Source organism: Oncorhynchus mykiss, chromosome 32, assembly GCF_013265735.2.
Source record: "Oncorhynchus mykiss isolate Arlee chromosome 32, USDA_OmykA_1.1, whole genome shotgun sequence".
In the NCBI taxonomy this organism is placed as follows: domain Eukaryota; kingdom Metazoa; phylum Chordata; class Actinopteri; order Salmoniformes; family Salmonidae; genus Oncorhynchus; species Oncorhynchus mykiss.
Genome location: NC_050572.1, coordinates 5,678,804 through 5,697,423, shown reverse-complemented (window position 1 = coordinate 5,697,423; position 18,620 = coordinate 5,678,804). Strand labels below are relative to the sequence as shown.

Sequence of the window (18,620 nt, the reverse complement as noted above, 5' to 3'; positions counted from 1 at the left end):
GGCAATTAAAACTTGTATTAGTAATGAATATGATTTGTTTGTTTAGGATTCCTGTAAATAGTTTGTTTGTATGCTTGTTTGCATGTGCCTATTCCTCTTTTGTTTGTTGATATTTGTTTAAATTATTATTATTATTTATTTTTTTAAACCTGCTTGAAGCAACTTCCGCTGAAAATGAGTTGGCAACACTGGTCATTACTGCCAAGCACAGGTCGGCTGATTCCGCAGCAGGAAATCACTGTGTCACCCACAACACTTTATGAACGTCATATCTATCTGTTGTTTCACTGCGCTACACGGAATACAATCATATTTCATCAAAGTAGATTAAGTAGACAATATACTTTAAAAAATATATATATATTTATTTTTTACAGTGATGGCATATTTCTAAATAAACCGAGTGATTTTATTGAGGGTGCAGAATAGGTCAAAAACAATACTTGGATTTTAATTCAGACACGGGATTTTTTGGGGGGGTTGCATGTAATTTTTATTTAGGCCTTTTGTAGAAGTACATAACGACCACTATAAAATTAGTTGCTCAGCGAAACTCCATTCTTTGGTAAGTACCGAATTTATTTGGACATTATTAAACTTGAGAAGCAGATGAATAGCAAGTTGAATGTCTGCTTCCGGGGCTTGAGAATGCAATTTGGGTTCATTCTCTCCGGCATTTCTCTATTTCTAGTTCATTATTATAGTGTACTTTTTTTTATTGTGAACAATTTACTGCATTGTTAGGAGCTGGTAACATGAGCATTTCGCTACACTCGTTATAACATCTGCTAAACCGTATAACGCGACCAATAAACCTTTATTTTGGACTAACGTTAGAGGGTGACGTTTTCTAGCTTCCGATTGGCTGAGCGCCTGGAAGTGGGATCAGGAACAAGTATGAACGGTGTATCGCTGGTTGTCGGATTCCGAAACAGACAAACGACATCTCTAGGCTACACAGAGTGACATTATTTAAATGGGCACAATAATCCAGCTTTACTACGAGAGAGTAGTAGTAGTAGTAGTAGTAGTAGTAGTAGTAGTAGTAGTAGTAGTAGTAAGTAACTAACTAACTAACTAACTAGGATATCCGTTCAGAATGCCCAGTGGCGATATGACACGTGTGCTCGGCATACTCGGCTCTCTGTATCGGCACGTCGAGACCCTGGAGGAGTTTGCAGACCATATTGTATTCAGAGAGGGACAGAGAGCGGTGCTCATCGAACCGACAGATACAACGCGCTTCATATCGTTTGTCCGGGGAGTGTTGGTCTGCACGGATAAAACCCTACAGGACGTCCCCAGCTGCAATCAGGTACATGTGTAGTTGGCTAGTTACAGAACTAAAGCGTAGTCTAAGTAACTAGCTATCTAACAGCATGGAGTAGCCGAGTTTTTACTTAGCCAGCTTGGTTCAATATTTGCAATGAAATGCAACGTTTTGAACTGACATTTGACTTTTAAGAGAGGTGTTTTGTATTGTTTTACAGCGCTATGTTTGACCCCCAAAAGCCATGGGTTAAAATGCACAGAGACAGACACACACACACACAAAACAATGTGCCAGTTATGTTGACGTATTGATTTAAATGTCGTCCTTAGATCAGCACCGTGCCTGAGCTGTTGGCGTTCGTGTTGAACAACATCAAGAGGAAAAAGAAAAGGAATGTCCTGGCGCACGGTTACGGTTACACGTTCCAGGACCGCGACGCAGACCAGTTTAAGTTTCATGGCGAGATCACTCAGAGTGCCATGTACATCCACTGCAGCGACTTATGGAAGAGGGTCTGCCAGCGCCTCGGCACGGACATCTCCAAGTACCTCCTGGAGAGCTGTTCCTTGTTCGTGACGGTGCCGCCGTCGTCCGCGTTCCAGGTGTGCGGCGTGCCTGTGTACGACCGCGTTTCCATGTCAACGGGTATCTCTAGGTTCCACCTGGGATACAAACGGAATGGTACTACTAGGAACAGCAGAGGGAGAAGTAAGGAGGTCAGAAATGGGGGATGGGAATTTCAGGGTTCTGCTGGGAGAAATAGGAGAAAGGATGGAGGTAGAGACACTGGGAAAAGGAAGGGAGACGAGGTCAGTTTGGGAGGGAAGAGGAAGAGGGAGAGGGAGGAGGTGGAAGGAGATGTGTGTTTGCCTGGAAAAAGGAGATGCACTCAAAGAGAAGCTCCCACAGTCTCCAGTGGGACTAGCGATCGTAAGCACAGAACACTGGAAACAAATGGGGTCAAGAGACCAGTGGAGGTCATTTCTCTCACCAAGGGACCCACACAGAGCCTACAGGTTTTCAATGGTTCTAGCAATGTGGAACAGGTGTCAGCAGAAATGGAACGTCTCAGGAAGCCAGTGGAGAAACTGGCTGGACCCGGAAGACCATTGGAGGCTGTGATGGTCACCATAGCACCCGCCGAGAGCTCTAAACAGGTCTCCAACTGCACAGGTAATATCGAGCAGATGTCAATGAAAACAGGACATAGAAGGCCAGCGGCTGTAGTCCCAAGACCAGTAGAAGAACAGTCTGGACCTGTATCGGCCACCGTCCATGTAGAGGGGGGCCCTAGTTGGAGAACAGGGTCGTTCCCACCGCTTCCCCACTCCCAGTGTTTCATCCGCACCCTGGGCATGCTCTACGGAGGGCGGGGCATGCGCCGCTTCCTACTAAACAGGAAGAGGAAAAGTAGGGACGAGGGGCCCAGGCGTCTGCAGGGGCGAGACTTAGTGAGACTGGTCTTCTTTGAAGGCGTGGCCTATCTGAACGGAACAGAAAGGAAGCCTGAGAGACTTCCCAGAAGATTTTTCACCTTGGTGCCTCTGTTTTGTCAGTTGTTACGTCGACACAGGAGGTGTCCCTATTCTAAGATACTGCAGAGGGTTTGTCCAGCAGTGGGACAGGGGGATATGGCCTCCCTCCTGCCCCAGCACAGTGCACCTCACCGGGTGTACCTCTTTGTCAGAGAGTGCCTCAACGCGGTGGTCCCCTCGGAGTTCTGGGGGTCGGACCATAACCGATTCAAATTCCTGTCCGCAGTCAGGAACTTCCTGTCCATGGGCAAGTTTGAGAGGATGTCATTGGCTGAGCTGATGTGGAAGATGAAGGTGAATGACTGTGATTGGCTGAAGATCAGCAAGACGGGTCAGTTCCTCTTCCACTACTTTCCCAGACTCTACTTTCCCAGACTCGCCCCCTTCTCTCTCTCTGTCTCCTCCATCCAGCTTCCATTAAATATGTTACTTACCTTCATTCCACCCATTCTAACCCCTCTCATCCCCAGGCCGCTGCCCGCCCAGTGAGCTGTCGTATCGGACGCGGGTGCTAGGCCAGCTCCTGGCTTGGCTGCTGGATGGCTATGTGCTAGGCCTGGTGAGAGCTATGTTCTACGTCACAGAGAGCATGGGACAGAAGAACGCACTGCGCTTCTACAGATACCAGGTCTGGGCCAAGCTGCAGGAGCTGGCTTTCAGGTATTATACACAGTTACACATGTACGAACATGATAATTTTTATCTGTCTCACTATCATACACAGCCCTCAGTTGTTTAGTCACTCAGACTTAAACAAAATCTCGCTGTGTCTCGCTCTGTCGCTGTGTCTCGCTCTGTCGCTGTGTCTCGCTCTGTTGCTGTGTCTCGCTCTGTCGCTGTGTCTCGCTCTGTCGCTGTGTCTCGCTCTGTCGCTGTGTCTCGCTCTGTCGCTGTGTCTCGCTCTGTCGCTGTGTCTCGCTCTGTCGCTGTGTCTCGCTCTGTCGCTGTGTCTCGCTCTGTCGCTGTGTCTCGCCCTGTCGCTGTGTCTCGCTCTGTCGCTGTGTCTCGCTCTGTCGCTGTGTCTCGCTCTGTCGCTGTGTCTCGCTCTGTCTTTGTGTCTAGCGCTGTCTCTGTGTCTCGCGCTCTCTGTCTCGCGCTGTCTCTGTCTCGCGCTGTCTCTGTGTCTCGCGCTGTCTCTGTGTCTCGCGCTGTCTGTCGCTGTGTCTCGCTCGCTCTGTCGCTGTGTCTCGCTCGCTCTGTCGCTGTGTCTCGCTCGCTCTGTCGCTGTGTCTCGCTCGCTCTGTCGCTGTGTCTCGCTCGCTCTGTCGCTGTGTCTCGCTCGCTCTGTCGCTGTGTCTCGCTCGCTCTGTCGCTGTGTCTCGCTCGCTCTGTCGCTGTGTCTCGCTCTGTCTCTGTCGCTGTGTCTCGCTCCCGCTCACTTTAACTCTGTGGTCAGCGTTGACACATTTTTATGACCTTGTTCCCAGTGGTCACCTCTCTAAAGGTCAGATGTCAGAGTTGACCCTGGCCCAGGTGACGTCGCTCCCCAAAACCACTGTCCCCTCCCGCCTCCGCTTCATCCCCAAGACCGAAGGGATGAGACCCATCACACGGGTCATAGGGGCTGACGCCAAAACAAGGGTATGACTTTGACCCCTTTTTAATAAGAACTGTTTTCTTAAGTTTATATCTGTCTTGCTGTCAATGTGTGTGTGTTGTCTGTCCCTCCAGTTGTTCCAGACCCGTGTGAAGGAGCTGTTAGATGTGCTAGGTGTCTGTGTACGGTCCTCTCCCTCTCTCCTGGGCTCTACAGTGTGGGGGTTGACCGACATCCACAGAGTCCTCTCTTCCATCACCCCTGCTCAGAAAGACAAACCACAGCGGCTCTACTTTGTCAAGGTTGATCTGACCGTTTCATTCCATAGTTCTATACCTTTACTCCCCCCTCCCCTCTCATTTTCTCTCCACTTGCTCTCTCTCTCTCCCCCAGGGGTGAAAGTAAGCTGGTACAGTACAGCGTCCCGGTAAAATAAATAGTGGGGGTACGCCCTACCGGTAAAACATGAGCCTATCACAATGAAAACAAAATGGCAAGAGAACTGTAGGCTATTAGACCGTTGTTAATCATTACCGTATCCAGTATGTACTGTACATTACCGTATCCAGTATGTACTGTACATTACCGTATCCAGTATGTACTGTACATTACCGTATCCAGTATGTACTGTACATTACCGTATCCAGTATGTACTGTACATTACCGTATCCAGTATGTACTGTACATTACCGTATCCAGTATGTACTGTACATTACCGTATCCAGTATGTACTGTACATTACCGTATCCAGTATGTACTGTACATTACCGTATCCAGTATGTACTGTACATTACCGTATCCAGTATGTACTGTACATTACCGTATCAGTATGTACTGTACATTACCGTATCAGTATGTACTGTACATTACCGTATCAGTATGTACTGTGCATTACCACACCAGTATGTACTGTACATTACCGTATCAGTATGTACTGTGCATTACCACACCAGTATGTACTGTTCATTACCGTATCAGTATGTACTGTACATTACCGTATCCAGTATGTACTGTACATTACCGTATCCAGTATGTACTGTACATTACCGTATCCAGTATGTACTGTACATTACCGTATCCAGTATGTACTGTACATTACCGTATCCAGTATGTACTGTACATTACCGTATCCAGTATGTACTGTACATTACCGTATCCAGTATGTACTGTACATTACCGTATCCAGTATGTACTGTACATTACCGTATCCAGTATGTACTGTACATTACCGTATCCAGTATGTACTGTACATTACCGTATCCAGTATGTACTGTACATTACCGTATCCAGTATGTACTGTACATTACCGTATCCAGTATGTACTGTACATTACCGTATCCAGTATGTACTGTACATTACCGTATCCAGTATGTACTGTACATTACCGTATCCAGTATGTACTGTACATTACCGTATCCAGTATGTACTGTACATTACCGTATCCAGTATGTACTGTACATTACCGTATCCAGTATGTACTGTACATTACCGTATCCAGTATGTACTGTACATTACCGTATCCAGTATGTACTGTACATTACCGTATCCAGTATGTACTGTACATTACCGTATCCAGTATGTACTGTACATTACCGTATCCAGTATGTACTGTACATTACCGTATCCAGTATGTACTGTACATTACCGTATCCAGTATGTACTGTACATTACCGTATCCAGTATGTACTGTACATTACCGTATCCAGTATGTACTGTACATTACCGTATCCAGTATGTACTGTACATTACCGTATCCAGTATGTACTGTACATTACCGTATCCAGTATGTACTGTACATTGTGGGGCGGCAGGTAGCCTAGTGGTTAGAGCGTTGGACTAGTAACCGAAAGGTTGAATGATCGAATCCCTGAGCTGATAAGGTAAAAATCTGTCGTTCTGCCCCCTGAACAGGCAGTTAACCCACTGTTCCTAGACCAGTTAACCCACTGTTTCTAGGCCGTCATTGTAAAATAAGATTTTGTTCTTAACTGACTTGCCTCGCTAAATAACCTTACATAAAGATAAAATTAAAAAACATTATCACACGTCAGAGTGCTGAAAAATCAAGAGGATGAACTTAAACGGTTTGGTAGGCCTATAGCCTACTCTCCAAAACGCCATGTGGTTCAACAGGCAGAGATGAGTGGCTGAAAACCAGGACGTGCGCGGATAATTCTGACCTGTTTTGGCAATCGCCAAATGTGACACGTTGTTGTTGTCTTGCGTAACGGATGTCTCTTCCCATTCACCAAGGTTTGGAGCCTGGGGAATATGTTGGAGGAGTACAAAAACAATAATGCTTGTCTATGCCACAGCAAAAGGTCATTTCATGATTTAAAAAAAAAGTTAAATGACGTCTTTATGACTCGGCCCACAGAGATGCTAATGAATGAACATTCTAATTGTAGTTCTGTGATTGGGCCTCACGGCCGGCCCATGCGGCGATATTTGCCGAGATGATAAACTGACCAACACCTCCCATTATTCTGCCCCCCCCCCCCCCCCCCCCCCCCCCCAAAAAAAAAAAAAAAAAACTCAGCCAGTGGCGTGAGGGCTCGCTCTCTGTCTTGTTCTCTTTACCATCAAACTCTACAACCCCCCCACCCCCCACCCCTCTCTCTCCACCATCTCTCTCTACCACCCTCATCTCTCTTTCTCTCAATTCAAAGGGCTTTATTGGCATGGGAAACATGCCAAAGCAAGTGAAATAGTTAATAGTCATAAATGAACAAACATTAGACTCACAAAAAGTTTCAAAGGAATAGAGACATTTAAAATGTAATATTATGGCTGTATACCGTGTTGTAACGAAGTGCAACTAGTTAAAGTACAAAACGGGAACATAAATAAACCTAAATGTAATCTCTCTCAGGTGGATGTGAGTGGGGCCTATGACAGTCTACCCCACACTCAGCTCTTGGAGGTGATTGGTCAGGTCCTGTCACATGTGCAGCAAGAGCTTTTCTCGGTGCGACGCTATGCCAAGGTGTGGGCCGACACCCACGAGGGCCTCAAGAAGACCTTTGTCAGACAGGTACAGCACACACACACACACACACACACCCTTACCAGTCCTTTGTCTCGCCAAACTTGTCCCCCCCCCCCAACGCACCACTTTGTTTCGTTTACATTTGTCTGTGTTCTTGTGTCCATTTTGTGTGTCTTCCGTGTAGGCAGACTTCACGGAAGACACTGTGTCGTCCACCAACATGAAAGGCTTTGTGATGTCACTGCAGAGAGAGGGCAAAGTTCACGATGCCATACTGGTGGAGCAGGTGAGAGGATGGAATGGCAGCCATTTTTGAAGAAGTGCTTCAGCGGTATCCTACCATACCAATAACTATTTCATTCCTTCTAGAATTGTCCCAACACAGCACCCATTTTAATAGTAAATCCCAACTCTTCCTGGCTGAGGTGTTCTAACGCTAGTGCGTTCTAACGCTAGTGCGCATTCTAACGCTAGTGTTATCTTCTGTCAGCATTTCTCCACAGATATTCATGGCAAAGACGTCTTGGAGTTCTTCACCCAGATGCTCTCTAGCTGTGTTGTCCAGTTTGGGAAGAAGTGAGACGATTATATTTTCTCTTTCTCAAACTTTTTATAAAAAAACATTTACATACTTTGTTTTTGTGTCAAATTTTTATCCCATTATTCTTTAATGACTTTGAGTTTCTCTGAAGTCTCTACATACTTCAGTCTGTCTAATGCCCCCCTCCCCTGTCTAATGCCCCCTCCCCTGTCTAATGCCCCCCTCCCCTGTCTAATGCCCCCCTCCCCTGTCTAATGCCCCCCTCCCCTGTCTAATGCCCCCCTCCCCTGTCTAATGCCCCACCCCCCCTGTCTAATGACCCCCTCCCCTGTCTAATGACCCCCTCCCCTGTCTAATGACCCCCTCCCCTGTCTAATGACCCCCTCCCCTGTCTAATGACCCCCTCCCCTGTCTAATGACCCCCACCCCTGTCTATTGCCCCCTCCCCTGTCTCATGCCCCCTCCCCTGTCTAATGCCCCCCTCCCCTGTCTAATGCCCCCTTCCCTGTCTAATGCCCCCCTCCCCTGTCTAATGCCCCACCCCCCCTGTCTAATGACCCCCTCCCCTGTCTAATGACCCCCTCCCCTGTCTAATGACCCCCTCCCCTGTCTAATGACCCCCACCCCTGTCTATTACCCCCACCCCTGTCTATTACCCCCACCCCTGTCTAATGCCCCCACCCCTGTCTAATGCCCCCTCCCCTGTCTAATGACCCCCTCCCCTGTCTAATGCCCCCCCCTGTCTAATGCCCCCCCCTGTCTAATGCCCCCCCCCTGTCTAATGACCCCCTCCCCTGTCTAATGCCCCCCTCCCCTGTCTAATGCCCCCCTCCCCTGTCTAATGCCCCCCTCCCCTGTCTAATGACCCCCTCCCCTGTCTAATGACCCCCTCCCCTGTCTAATGCCCCCCTCCCCTGTCTAATGCCCCCCCCTGTCTAATGCCCCCCCCCTGTCTAATGACCCCCTCCCCTGTCTAATGCCCCCCTCCCCTGTCTAATGCCCCCCTCCCCTGTCTAATGCCCCCCTCCCCTGTCTAATGACCCCCTCCCCTGTCTAATGACCCCCTCCCCTGTCTAATGCCCCCCCCCCCCCTGTGTTGTAGATCGTTCCGTCAGTGTCAGGGGATTCCTCAGGGTTCCGCGGTGTCTTCTCTGCTGTGCTGCCTCTGTTACGGCCACATGGAGAACCTTCTGTTTCCTAACGTCAGTCGGCGAGGAGGGTGAGGAGGAGGTTGGGAAGTTAAACGAGGGGTTGTAGAAATAACCTTTGCCTGACTGACGGACAAGCATAGTGGATATCATTTTATTTTTTTTGACCAGTGACCTTTCTCTTCTTTTCAGATATTAAATAACGTCCGTGTTGTGATCTGCTGTGCATATGATTTAATCTAAACCCAAATCCCCAAACATTTAATTCACCTCGGATCAAATTCCTCTTGTCTGTCAGTCAAACGTCTTGAATAACTCCCAACTCACCATCAGAGGGCAACCTTTGAAAGAACCAAGTATCCGTGTGTAGGTGTCTGACCTGTTATCTCTGCCTCTCTCTGTCAGGCGTCTAACCTGTTATCTCTGCCTCTATCAGGTGTCTGATGAGACTGGTTGACGATTTCCTCCTCATCACTCCTGACCTGAGCCAGGCACAGACCTTCCTCAAGTAGGTCCCATTTCTCTCCTATGTAACCTTCCTGACCTGTACTAACCATTTTCATATATAACCTTCCTGACCTATACTAACCATTACCATATACAGTGCCTTGCGAAAGTATTCGGCCCCCTTGAACTTTGCGACCTTTTGCCACATTTCAGGCTTCAAACATAAAGATATAAAACTGTATTTTTTTTGTGAAGAATCAACAACAAGTGGGACACAATCATGAAGTGGAACGACATTTATTGGATATTTCAAACTTTTTTAACAAATCAAAAACTGAAAAATTGGGCGTGCAAAATTATTCAGCCCCCTTAAGGTAATACTTTGTAGCGCCACCTTTTGCTGTGATTACAGCTGTAAGTCGCTTGGGGTATGTCTCTATCAGTTTTGCACATCGAGAGACTGACATTTTTTCCCATTCCTCTTTGCAAAACAGCTCGAGCTCAGTGAGGTTGAATGGGGAGCATTTGTGAACAGCAGTTTTCAGTTCTTTCCACAGATTCTCGATTGGATTCAGGTCTGGACTTTGACTTGGCCATTCTAACACCTGGATATGTTTATTTTTGAACCATTCCATTGTAGATTTTGCTTTATGTTTTGGATCATTGTCTTGTTGGAAGACAAATCTCCGTCCCAGTCTCAGGTCTTTTGCAGACTCCATCAGGTTTTCTTCCAGAATGGTCCTGTATTTGGCTCCATCCATCTTCCCATCAATTTTAACCATCTTCCCTGTCCCTGCTGAAGAAAAGCAGGCCCAAACCATGATGCTGCCACCACCATGTGGGGATGGTGTGTTCAGAGTGATGAGCTGTGTTGCTTTTACGCCAAACATAACGTTTTGCATTGTTGCCAAAAAGTTCAATTTTGGTTTCATCTGACCAGAGCACCTTCTTCCACATGTTTGGTGTGTCTCCCAGGTGGCTTGTGGCAAACTTTAAACAACACTTTTTATGGATATCTTTAAGAAATGGCTTTCTTCTTGCCACTCTTCCATAAAGGCCAGATTTGTGCAATATACGACTGATTGTTGTCCTATGGACAGAGTCTCCCACCTCAGCTGTAGATCTCTGCAGTTCATCCAGAGTGATCATGGGCCTCTTGGCTGCATCTCTGATCAGTCTTCTCCTTGTATGAGCTGAAAGTTGAGGGACGGCCAGGTCTTGGTAGATTTGCAGTGGTCTGATACTCCTTCCATTTCAATATTATCGCTTGCACAGTGCTCCTTGGGATGTTTAAAGCTTGGGAAATCTTTTTGTATCCAAATCCGGCTTTAAACTTCTTCACAACAGTCTCTCGGACCTGCCTGGTGTGTTCCTTGTTCTTCATGATGCTCTCTGCGCTTTTAACGGACCTCTGAGACTATCACAGTGCAGGTGCATTTATACGGAGACTTGATTACACACAGGTGGATTGTATTTATCATCATTAGTCATTTAGGTCAACATTGGATCATTCAGAGATCCTCACTGAACTTCTGGAGAGTTTGCTGGAGAGAGTCCAGACCTGAATCCAAGAATCTGTGGAAAGAACTGAAAACTGCTGTTCACAAATGCTCTCCATCCAACCTCACTGAGCTCGAGCTGTTTTGCAAGGAGGAATGAGAAAAAATTTCAGTCTCTCGATGTGCAAAACTGATAGAGACATACCCCAAGCGACTTATAGCTGTAATCACAGCAAAAGGTGGCGCTACAAAGTATTAACTTAAGGGGGCTGAATAATTTTGCACGCCCAATTTTTCAGTTTTTGATTTGTTAAAAAAGTTTGAAATATCCAATAAATGTCGTTCCACTTCATGATTGTGTCCCACTTGTTGTTGATTCTTCACAAAAAAATACAGTTTTATATCTTTATGTTTGAAGCCTGAAATGTGGCAAAACGTCGCAAAGTTCAAGGGGGCCGAATACTTTCGCAAGGCACTGTATAACCTTCCTGACCTGTGCTAACCATTACCATATATAACCTTCCTGACCTGTGCTAACCATTACCATATATAACCTTCCTGACCTGTGCTAACCATTACCATATATAACCTTCCTGACCTGTGCTAACCATTATCATATATAACCTTCCTGACCTGTGCTAACCATTACCATATATAACCTTCCTGACCTGTGCTAACCATTACCATATATAACCTTCCTGACCTGTGCTAACCATTATCATATATAACCTTCCTGACCTGTGCTAACCATTACCATATATAACCTTCCTGACCTGTGCTAACCATTACCATATATAACCTTCCTGACCTGTGCTAACCATTATCATATATAACCTTCCTGACCTGTGCTAACCATTACCATATATAACCTTCCTGACCTGTGCTAACCATTATCATATATAACCTTCCTGACCTGTGCTAACCATTATCATATATAACCTTCCTGACCTGTGCTAACCATTACCATATATAACCTTCCTGACCTGTGCTAACCATTATCATATATAACCTTCCTGACCTGTGCTAACCATTACCATATATAACCTTCCTGACCTGTGCTAACCATTACCATATATAACCTTCCTGACCTGTGCTAACCATTATCATATATAACCTTCCTGACCTGTGCTAACCATTATCATATATAACCTTCCTGACCTGTGCTAACCATTACCATATATAACCTTCCTGACCTGTGCTAACCATTACCATATATAACCTTCCTGACCTGTGCTAACCATTATCATATATAACCTTCCTGACCTGTGCTAACCATTACCATATATAACCTTCCTGACCTGTGCTAACCATTACCATATGTGGATGAGCTATAGCTTAATGGATCAGTGGCTAGGGCCAACTATACAATGTGAAAGTAAATTTCATATTTTGTTGAGGTCATGTCCTTGTTGGAAGCAAAAATTGTAACACAAGTCTGTAAAATCAACCGTTGGCTTCTATATTTTGGGTGTCTCCAGTCGGTGTTGCTAAATGCTTTGCAAGTGAATGACTACTTGCTTCCGTTACATATTTCCCCCATCGCCACACGTTTGATGTATTTCCTGTCGATGATGTCATTTCCTCCTGTTCTTAGGACCCTGATGGCGGGGGTACCACGGTACGGGTGTGTGGTGAACCCCCAGAAGGTGGCTGTTAACTTCCCTTTGGGTGAGTGGGGGTCCTGTCCTGCTGGGGTACGCCTGCTGCCTTTACACTGTCTGTTCCCCTGGTGTGGACTACTGCTGAATACACACACCCTGGACGTCTACAACAACTACGCCAGGTAATATATACACTCTGGAGTTGGTCCTCCCTTTGCTGCTATAACAGCCTCCAGTGGTCTGCGAATGCTGTTCCACTAATGTTGAAACGTTGCTGCTGGGACTTGCTTCCAATCAGCCGTAAGAGCATTGGTGAGGTCGGGCACTGATGTTTTAGCGATTTAGGCCTGGCTCGCTGTCGGTTGTTCCAATTCATCCTGAATATGTTCCATAGGGGTTGAGGTCAGGGCTCTGCGCAGGCCAGTCAAGTTCTTCCACACCGATCTCAACAAACCATTTCTCTATGGACCTCACTTTGTGCACAGGGGGCCTTGTCATGCTGAAACAGGAAAGGGCCTTCCTCAAACTGTTGCCACAAAGTTGGAAGCACAGAATCCTCTAGAATGTCATTGTATAATGTAGCGTTAAGATTTCCCTTCACTGGAACTAAGGGCCCTAGACTGAACCATGAAAAACAGCCCCAGACCATTATTCCTCCTCCACCAAACTTTACAGTCAGCACTATGCATTTGGCCAAGTAGCGCCCTCCTGGCATCCGCCAAACCCACATTAGTCCGTCGGACTGCCAGATGGTGAAGTGCGGTTAATCACGCCAGATAACGTGTTTCCACTACTCCTGAGTCCAATGGCGTTGAGCTTTACCCGGTTCCAGCTGGCGCTTGGCATTGGTGGGAAACACATGTGGAGATCATCGATCTCACCATGACCTGGTGGTTGGAACTAAAAAATTACACATTTGGACTCATCAGACCAAAGGACAGATTTTCCTCCGGTATAATGTCCATTGCTCGTGTTTCTTGGCCCAAACAAGTCTCTTCTTCTTATTGGTGTCCTTTTGTAGTGGTTTCTTTGCAGCAATTTGACCATGAAGGCCTGATTCACGCAGTCTCCTCAGAACAGTCGATGGTGAGATGAGTCTGTTACTTGAACTCTATGAAGCATTTATTCGGGGTGCAATTTGTGAGTCTGGTAACTCTAATGAACTCATCCTCTGCAGGAGAGGTAACTCTGGGTCTTCCTTTCCTGTGGCGGTCCTCATGAGAGACAGTTTCATCATAGTGCTTCATTGTTTTTGCAATTGCCCTTGAAGAAACTTTCAAAGTTCTGGATGTTTTCCAGATTGACTAACCTTCATGTCTTAAAGTAATGATGGACTGACCTTCATGTCTTAAAGTAATGATAGACTGTCGTTTCTCTTTGCTTATTTGAGCTGTTCTTTCCATAATATGGACTTGGTCTTTTACCAAATAGGGCTATCTTCTGTATACCACCCCATACCTTGTCACAACACAGGTGATTGGCTCAAACAAATTATGAAGGAAAGAAATTACACAAATTGTCCCTTTTAACAAGGCACACCTGTTAGTTGAAATGAATTCCAGGTGACTACCTCATGAAGCTGGTTGACAGAATGCCTGTGTGCAAAGCTGTCATCAAGGCAAAGGGTGGCTACTTTGCAGAATCTCAAATATAAAATATATATTTTGATTTAACACTTTTTCTGGTTACTACATGATTCCATATGTGTTATTTAATAGTTTTGATGCCTTCACTATTATTCTACAATGTAGAAAATAGTCAAAACTAAAGAAGAACCTTTTGAATGAGTAGTTCTAAAACATTTGACTGTGTGTGTGTGTTTTTATAACTTTCATATTATAGGAATGATTTCAATCTTTTTGTAGTGCAACTTTGTTGCAGGCAACGTTTTTCATAGGGGACACACTGAGCAACCCTGATGATGCAACTCTTGTTGCAAGCAACATAAATTCTGGCCAGATTTTAGATGGTTCTTTTAGCCTTTTGTACTAGAGGGGAATTTAGGAGGATGAATTCTCTGTTACCGAAGTCCTACTATCTCTGCCTGCCAGCTTGGAATCAATCTACTGTTATGGTTCCTGTCTCTCTCTGTTACGGCCTTTATGGGTTCTGGTAAATTGTGCTAAACTTCCTTGAACCCTGGCTGTACTTACTGGTATAGAGTTCTCTTAAATTCCCTCTGAGCAACAGTAGACGCCCATCCTAGTGGCACTGGGGGGGGGGTCAGAGTGTTGATTGGTCAATCCAACCCGTCTAATCGGATGAATATGAATAGAGTTGGTAAGGACTAACTGGATGTTTTCATTATGATAAGTAGGGCACAACGGAACCTGATCTCTTCTTCCTCTCTCTTCTCAGCTACGCTGGCCTATCCCTGCGCTACAGCCTGACGCTAGGCTCCGCCCACTGCGCGGGGCAGCAAATGAAGAGGAAGCTCATGTCCATTCTTAGATTCAAGTGCCACGCCCTCTTCCTGGACCTCAAAGTGAGTCATGCTCTGCTATATGATGACCACCTGTCCATCAATTGCTTGTCCACTCTCTATCCCACCTGACGTGGGACTGTCATCCAATGCCTGTTGTGTATATTTCAGACCAACTCCCTGGAGGCTGTCTATAGCAACATCTATAAGTTAGTGTTGCTGCACGCGTTCAGGTAAGGCAGCCTATGGTCCTGACCCGAAAAATGACCTTTTCAGTGGTTTGACGTCTCACTTCGGCCCTACGTGAAACGTGTGACCACCCACACACACAGTGCCTGTCCCTGTCTCCTCCATCCAGAGTAAACAGAGAAGGACTTTAGCCTCTCTGTCTGGAAGAAACCCAGAGAGACACCAGCTTCCTTAATAAGAGGAATGTGTCTGGATGGAGCAGATTGATGGTTAACTAACTGTTTTATAGATGCAATAATATACAGTAGTAGAAAGTATATCTCTCTATGGTTAATGTTTCCCCGGGTTTATAAATTATATCACTTGTATTCATTTATCTGTAATGGAGTCAATCAATGTTTTTTTTGGGGGGGTGGGGGGTGGTCGAGGTTACCTTTTTTTCCAAGAGTGGACACATTTCATTTATCTTATTTAGCCATTTCAACTTCTAGTCACCCATAGCAGATTAATATGTATGGTACTTCTAGTCACCCATAGCAGATTAATATGTATTGTACTTCTAGTCACCCATAGCAGATTAATATGCATGGAACTGTTTGTGGTTGTGGCGTTAGGTTCCATGCCTGTGCACAGAGTTTGCCGTTTGGTCAGAAAGTGGGCGGAAACCACTCGTACTTCCTCAATCTGATCTGGGACTTGGCGGAGTACACCAACCATCTAGTCAGACTCTGCAACAAAGGCAAGCCTGAGATTTTGACTACTTAATATAGGACTCCCCGTACTCTCTGTGTTTTTAGCTTCCAGCTCACTCTCACCATCTCCATCTCTTTCCCCTCATCGTCACTGTGGTCTTGACTAGTTAAGAGTACTGATAATTATTCTCTCCCCCCACCCCCCTCCTCCAGGTGTGTCTCTAGGCTGTAAGGCTTTAACAGGTAGCCTTCAGTATGAGGCAGTAGAACTGATATACTGTCTGGCCTTCCTGTTGGTTCTGTCCCGTCATCGCCCCCTCTACTACCATCTCCTCGCTCCGCTACGCACACGTACGTACCCACCCTACTCAACGTTGTTGTTGTTGTTGTTGTTGTCTCCCTTCACCAATATATTCCTGTAATATACTAGACTGTAAATGTGTTAAACCTGCAAGATAACTGCAACACTGTGAAGGTATATATCATGGTTCTTACTGGCATTGAAGACGGCGAGATCCAGTATTGACATGATCAGGTTAGTGGTTATTGATCCAGTATTGACATGATCGGGTTAGTGGTTATTGATCCAGTATTGATATGATCAGGTTAGTGGTTATTGATCCAGTATTGACATGATCAGGTTAGTGGTTATTGATCCAGTATTGACATGATCAGGTTAGTGGTTATTGATCCAGTATTGACATGATCAGGTTAGTGGTTATTGATCCAGTATTGACATGATCAGGTTAGTGGTTATTGATCCAGTATTGACATGATCAGGTTAGTGGTTATTGATCCAGTATTGATATGATCAGGTTAGTGGTTATTGATCCAGTATTGACATGATCAGGTTAGTGGTTATTGATCCCGTATTGACATGATCAGGTTAGTGGTTATTGATCCAGTATTGATATGATCAGGCTAGTGGTTATTGATCCAGTATTGATATGATCAGGTTAGTGGTTATTGATCCAGTATTGATATGATCAGGTTAGTGGTTATTGATCCAGTATTGATATGATAGTGAAAGGACGGGTGTGGGCAACACAGGCCGCAGGCAGTGCAGGTCCAGAGGTGCCTACCCTCATAGTAAAGGGTCAGTAAGTGTGGAGGTTGTCATTAAGTTAATTTATATATATATTGTTGTGTGTTAACTGGAGAGTGAGGTGAAAGGTAGGAGAGAGAGTGCTGAAAGAGCGGTGGGCCAGATGTGAAACCGGAGACGGTACATGAGCTCCAGAGGTCTTAGACAGGTAGACCACCCTGGGCCACGTCGAGTTCATTTCTAAAGATCGGAACATCCCACTGGATCGGACACATTTTTCTCTCGACCACTTAATGGACGCCTAACTGTTCATTTACCTGCCATAGTCGGTGGCTGTGTATGAGTCAGCTTTAATTGTGTGTTTCTCTCTGGCTGTACAGGTAAGAGGAAGCTGGAGGGGAAGCTGGAGGGTTTGAGATTGGCCCGAATCAGACAGGCTGCCACACCCAAAATGCCTGAAGACTTCAAGGCCATCCAGGCCTAGAGGAGAATTTCCACTACTGTGACCTCTTGCCCTCTGCGCCTTGTCACCTCTTAACCCTATAACCTCTTAACCCTATAACTGTGCACAGCAGGTAGGGGGGGGGGGGGCTTAAACAGTTGGGTCAGAATACTGTGTGGACAATTGTAAATTGTCCCGGTGTCAATATTTTGGTTTGGTTGTATACTAGCTCATGTTTTGATTCTGTTGTACTTTTTAAAGCAGACCGAGGTTGTAGGTCAGTGAGTGACAAGGATGAATCATAAAAGACTGTCTGTTAAAAAAAAATACATGTAATAAAGATTTCTGTAAGATCAACAGACCCATCTTTCTCTGGACTTTTGTCTGTTGATTCATCGAGTGCTCAGTAGCGAAAGGCAATTCCTTTTGAGTCAGTCGACCTGGGTACAACATACTACGGAGAGTCACAGTTTCGCGACTTCTGCTGAAGGACCTAAAGTCACTCCTGACAAGGCCAATGAAATCTGTTCCTCGCTTGAAAGCACCACGTTACACAGGTGATGAGCGGTTGAGGCTCAGATTAATTCCTTCACCCTTCACCGCTGTGTGAACAGGAACAATGCACACTGCTAAAACAAACAATTGGAACACAAGACGGTCTTGCGAAACTAAACTGTCCCTTACTGATTGATATAGCGTGCTCACCTTCTAGACGGTGTCTGCTGGAGTTGGTATGGTTCTCCTTGTTTCCTACTCGACAACAATTAGTTATTCTTTGTATGTCTTGGCCTGGTTATCCAGTATTGGCTGTAGGTGTCGGCTCTCCCTCCCTTAGACGACGAAGGTGAAACTGTGGGTTCATGTCCAAATAAAACAAAAACACGTTTGTTGACTGGTATGTCTGTACTCTAATCAGTTAAGGGGACAGCTGGTTCCCCTAGTAGTCCAGAACAAGGGGACAGCTGGTTCCCCTAGTAGTCCAGAACAAGGGGACAGCTGGTTCCCCTAGTAGTCCAGAACAAGGGGACAGCTGGTTCCCCTAGTAGTCCAGAACAAGGGGACAGCTGGTTCCCCTAGTAGTCCAGAACAAGGGGACAGCTGGTTCCCCTAGTAGTCCAGAACAAGGGGACAGCTGGTTCCCCTACTAGTCCAGAACAAGGGGACAGCTGGTTCCCCTACTAGTCCAGAACAAGGGGACAGCTGGTTCCCCTACTAGTCCAGAACAAGGGGACAGCTGGTTCCCCTACTAGTCCAGAACAA

General features: G+C 45.9%; 1 protein-coding gene across 6 annotated transcripts; it reads left to right on the top strand.

Moving 5' to 3' along the window:
* Positions 1-76: 76 nt before the first annotated feature.
* Positions 77-17,725, top strand: tert (telomerase reverse transcriptase). 6 transcript variants are annotated; one of them, XM_036971727.1, is made up of 17 exons: positions 77-565; positions 1,099-1,315; positions 1,603-3,139; positions 3,279-3,468; positions 4,236-4,389; positions 4,480-4,647; positions 7,218-7,379; positions 7,519-7,620; positions 7,825-7,910; positions 8,978-9,094; positions 9,460-9,531; positions 12,564-12,752; positions 14,929-15,055; positions 15,164-15,225; positions 15,796-15,920; positions 16,087-16,224; positions 17,299-17,725. In XM_036971727.1, the coding sequence occupies exons 2-17, from the start codon at positions 1,100-1,102 to the stop codon at positions 17,400-17,402; spliced, it is 3,549 nt and encodes a 1,182-aa protein (XP_036827622.1). In that variant the 5' UTR covers positions 77-565; position 1,099; the 3' UTR covers positions 17,403-17,725. The 6 variants fall into 6 exon arrangements, 5 of the variants coding, with proteins under 5 accessions (XP_036827622.1, XP_036827623.1, XP_036827619.1 ...); XM_036971724.1 differs by having other exon boundaries at positions 554-1,024; positions 1,063-1,315; XM_036971725.1 differs by lacking the exon at positions 77-565 and adding an exon at positions 591-1,027 and having other exon boundaries at positions 1,059-1,315.
* Positions 17,726-18,620: the final 895 nt, after the last annotated feature.

Excerpts from the sequence above, each read along its gene's own strand:
- tert (XM_036971727.1), top strand. The coding sequence starts at position 1,100 with ATGCCCAGTGGCGATATGACACGTGTGCTCGGCATACTCGGCTCTCTG. Across the intron at positions 7,621-7,824 it reads ATGCCATACTGGTGGAGCAG|CATTTCTCCACAGATATTCA; the intron begins GTGAGAGGATGG and ends ATCTTCTGTCAG. Across the intron at positions 15,056-15,163 it reads CCCTCTTCCTGGACCTCAAA|ACCAACTCCCTGGAGGCTGT; the intron begins GTGAGTCATGCT and ends TGTATATTTCAG.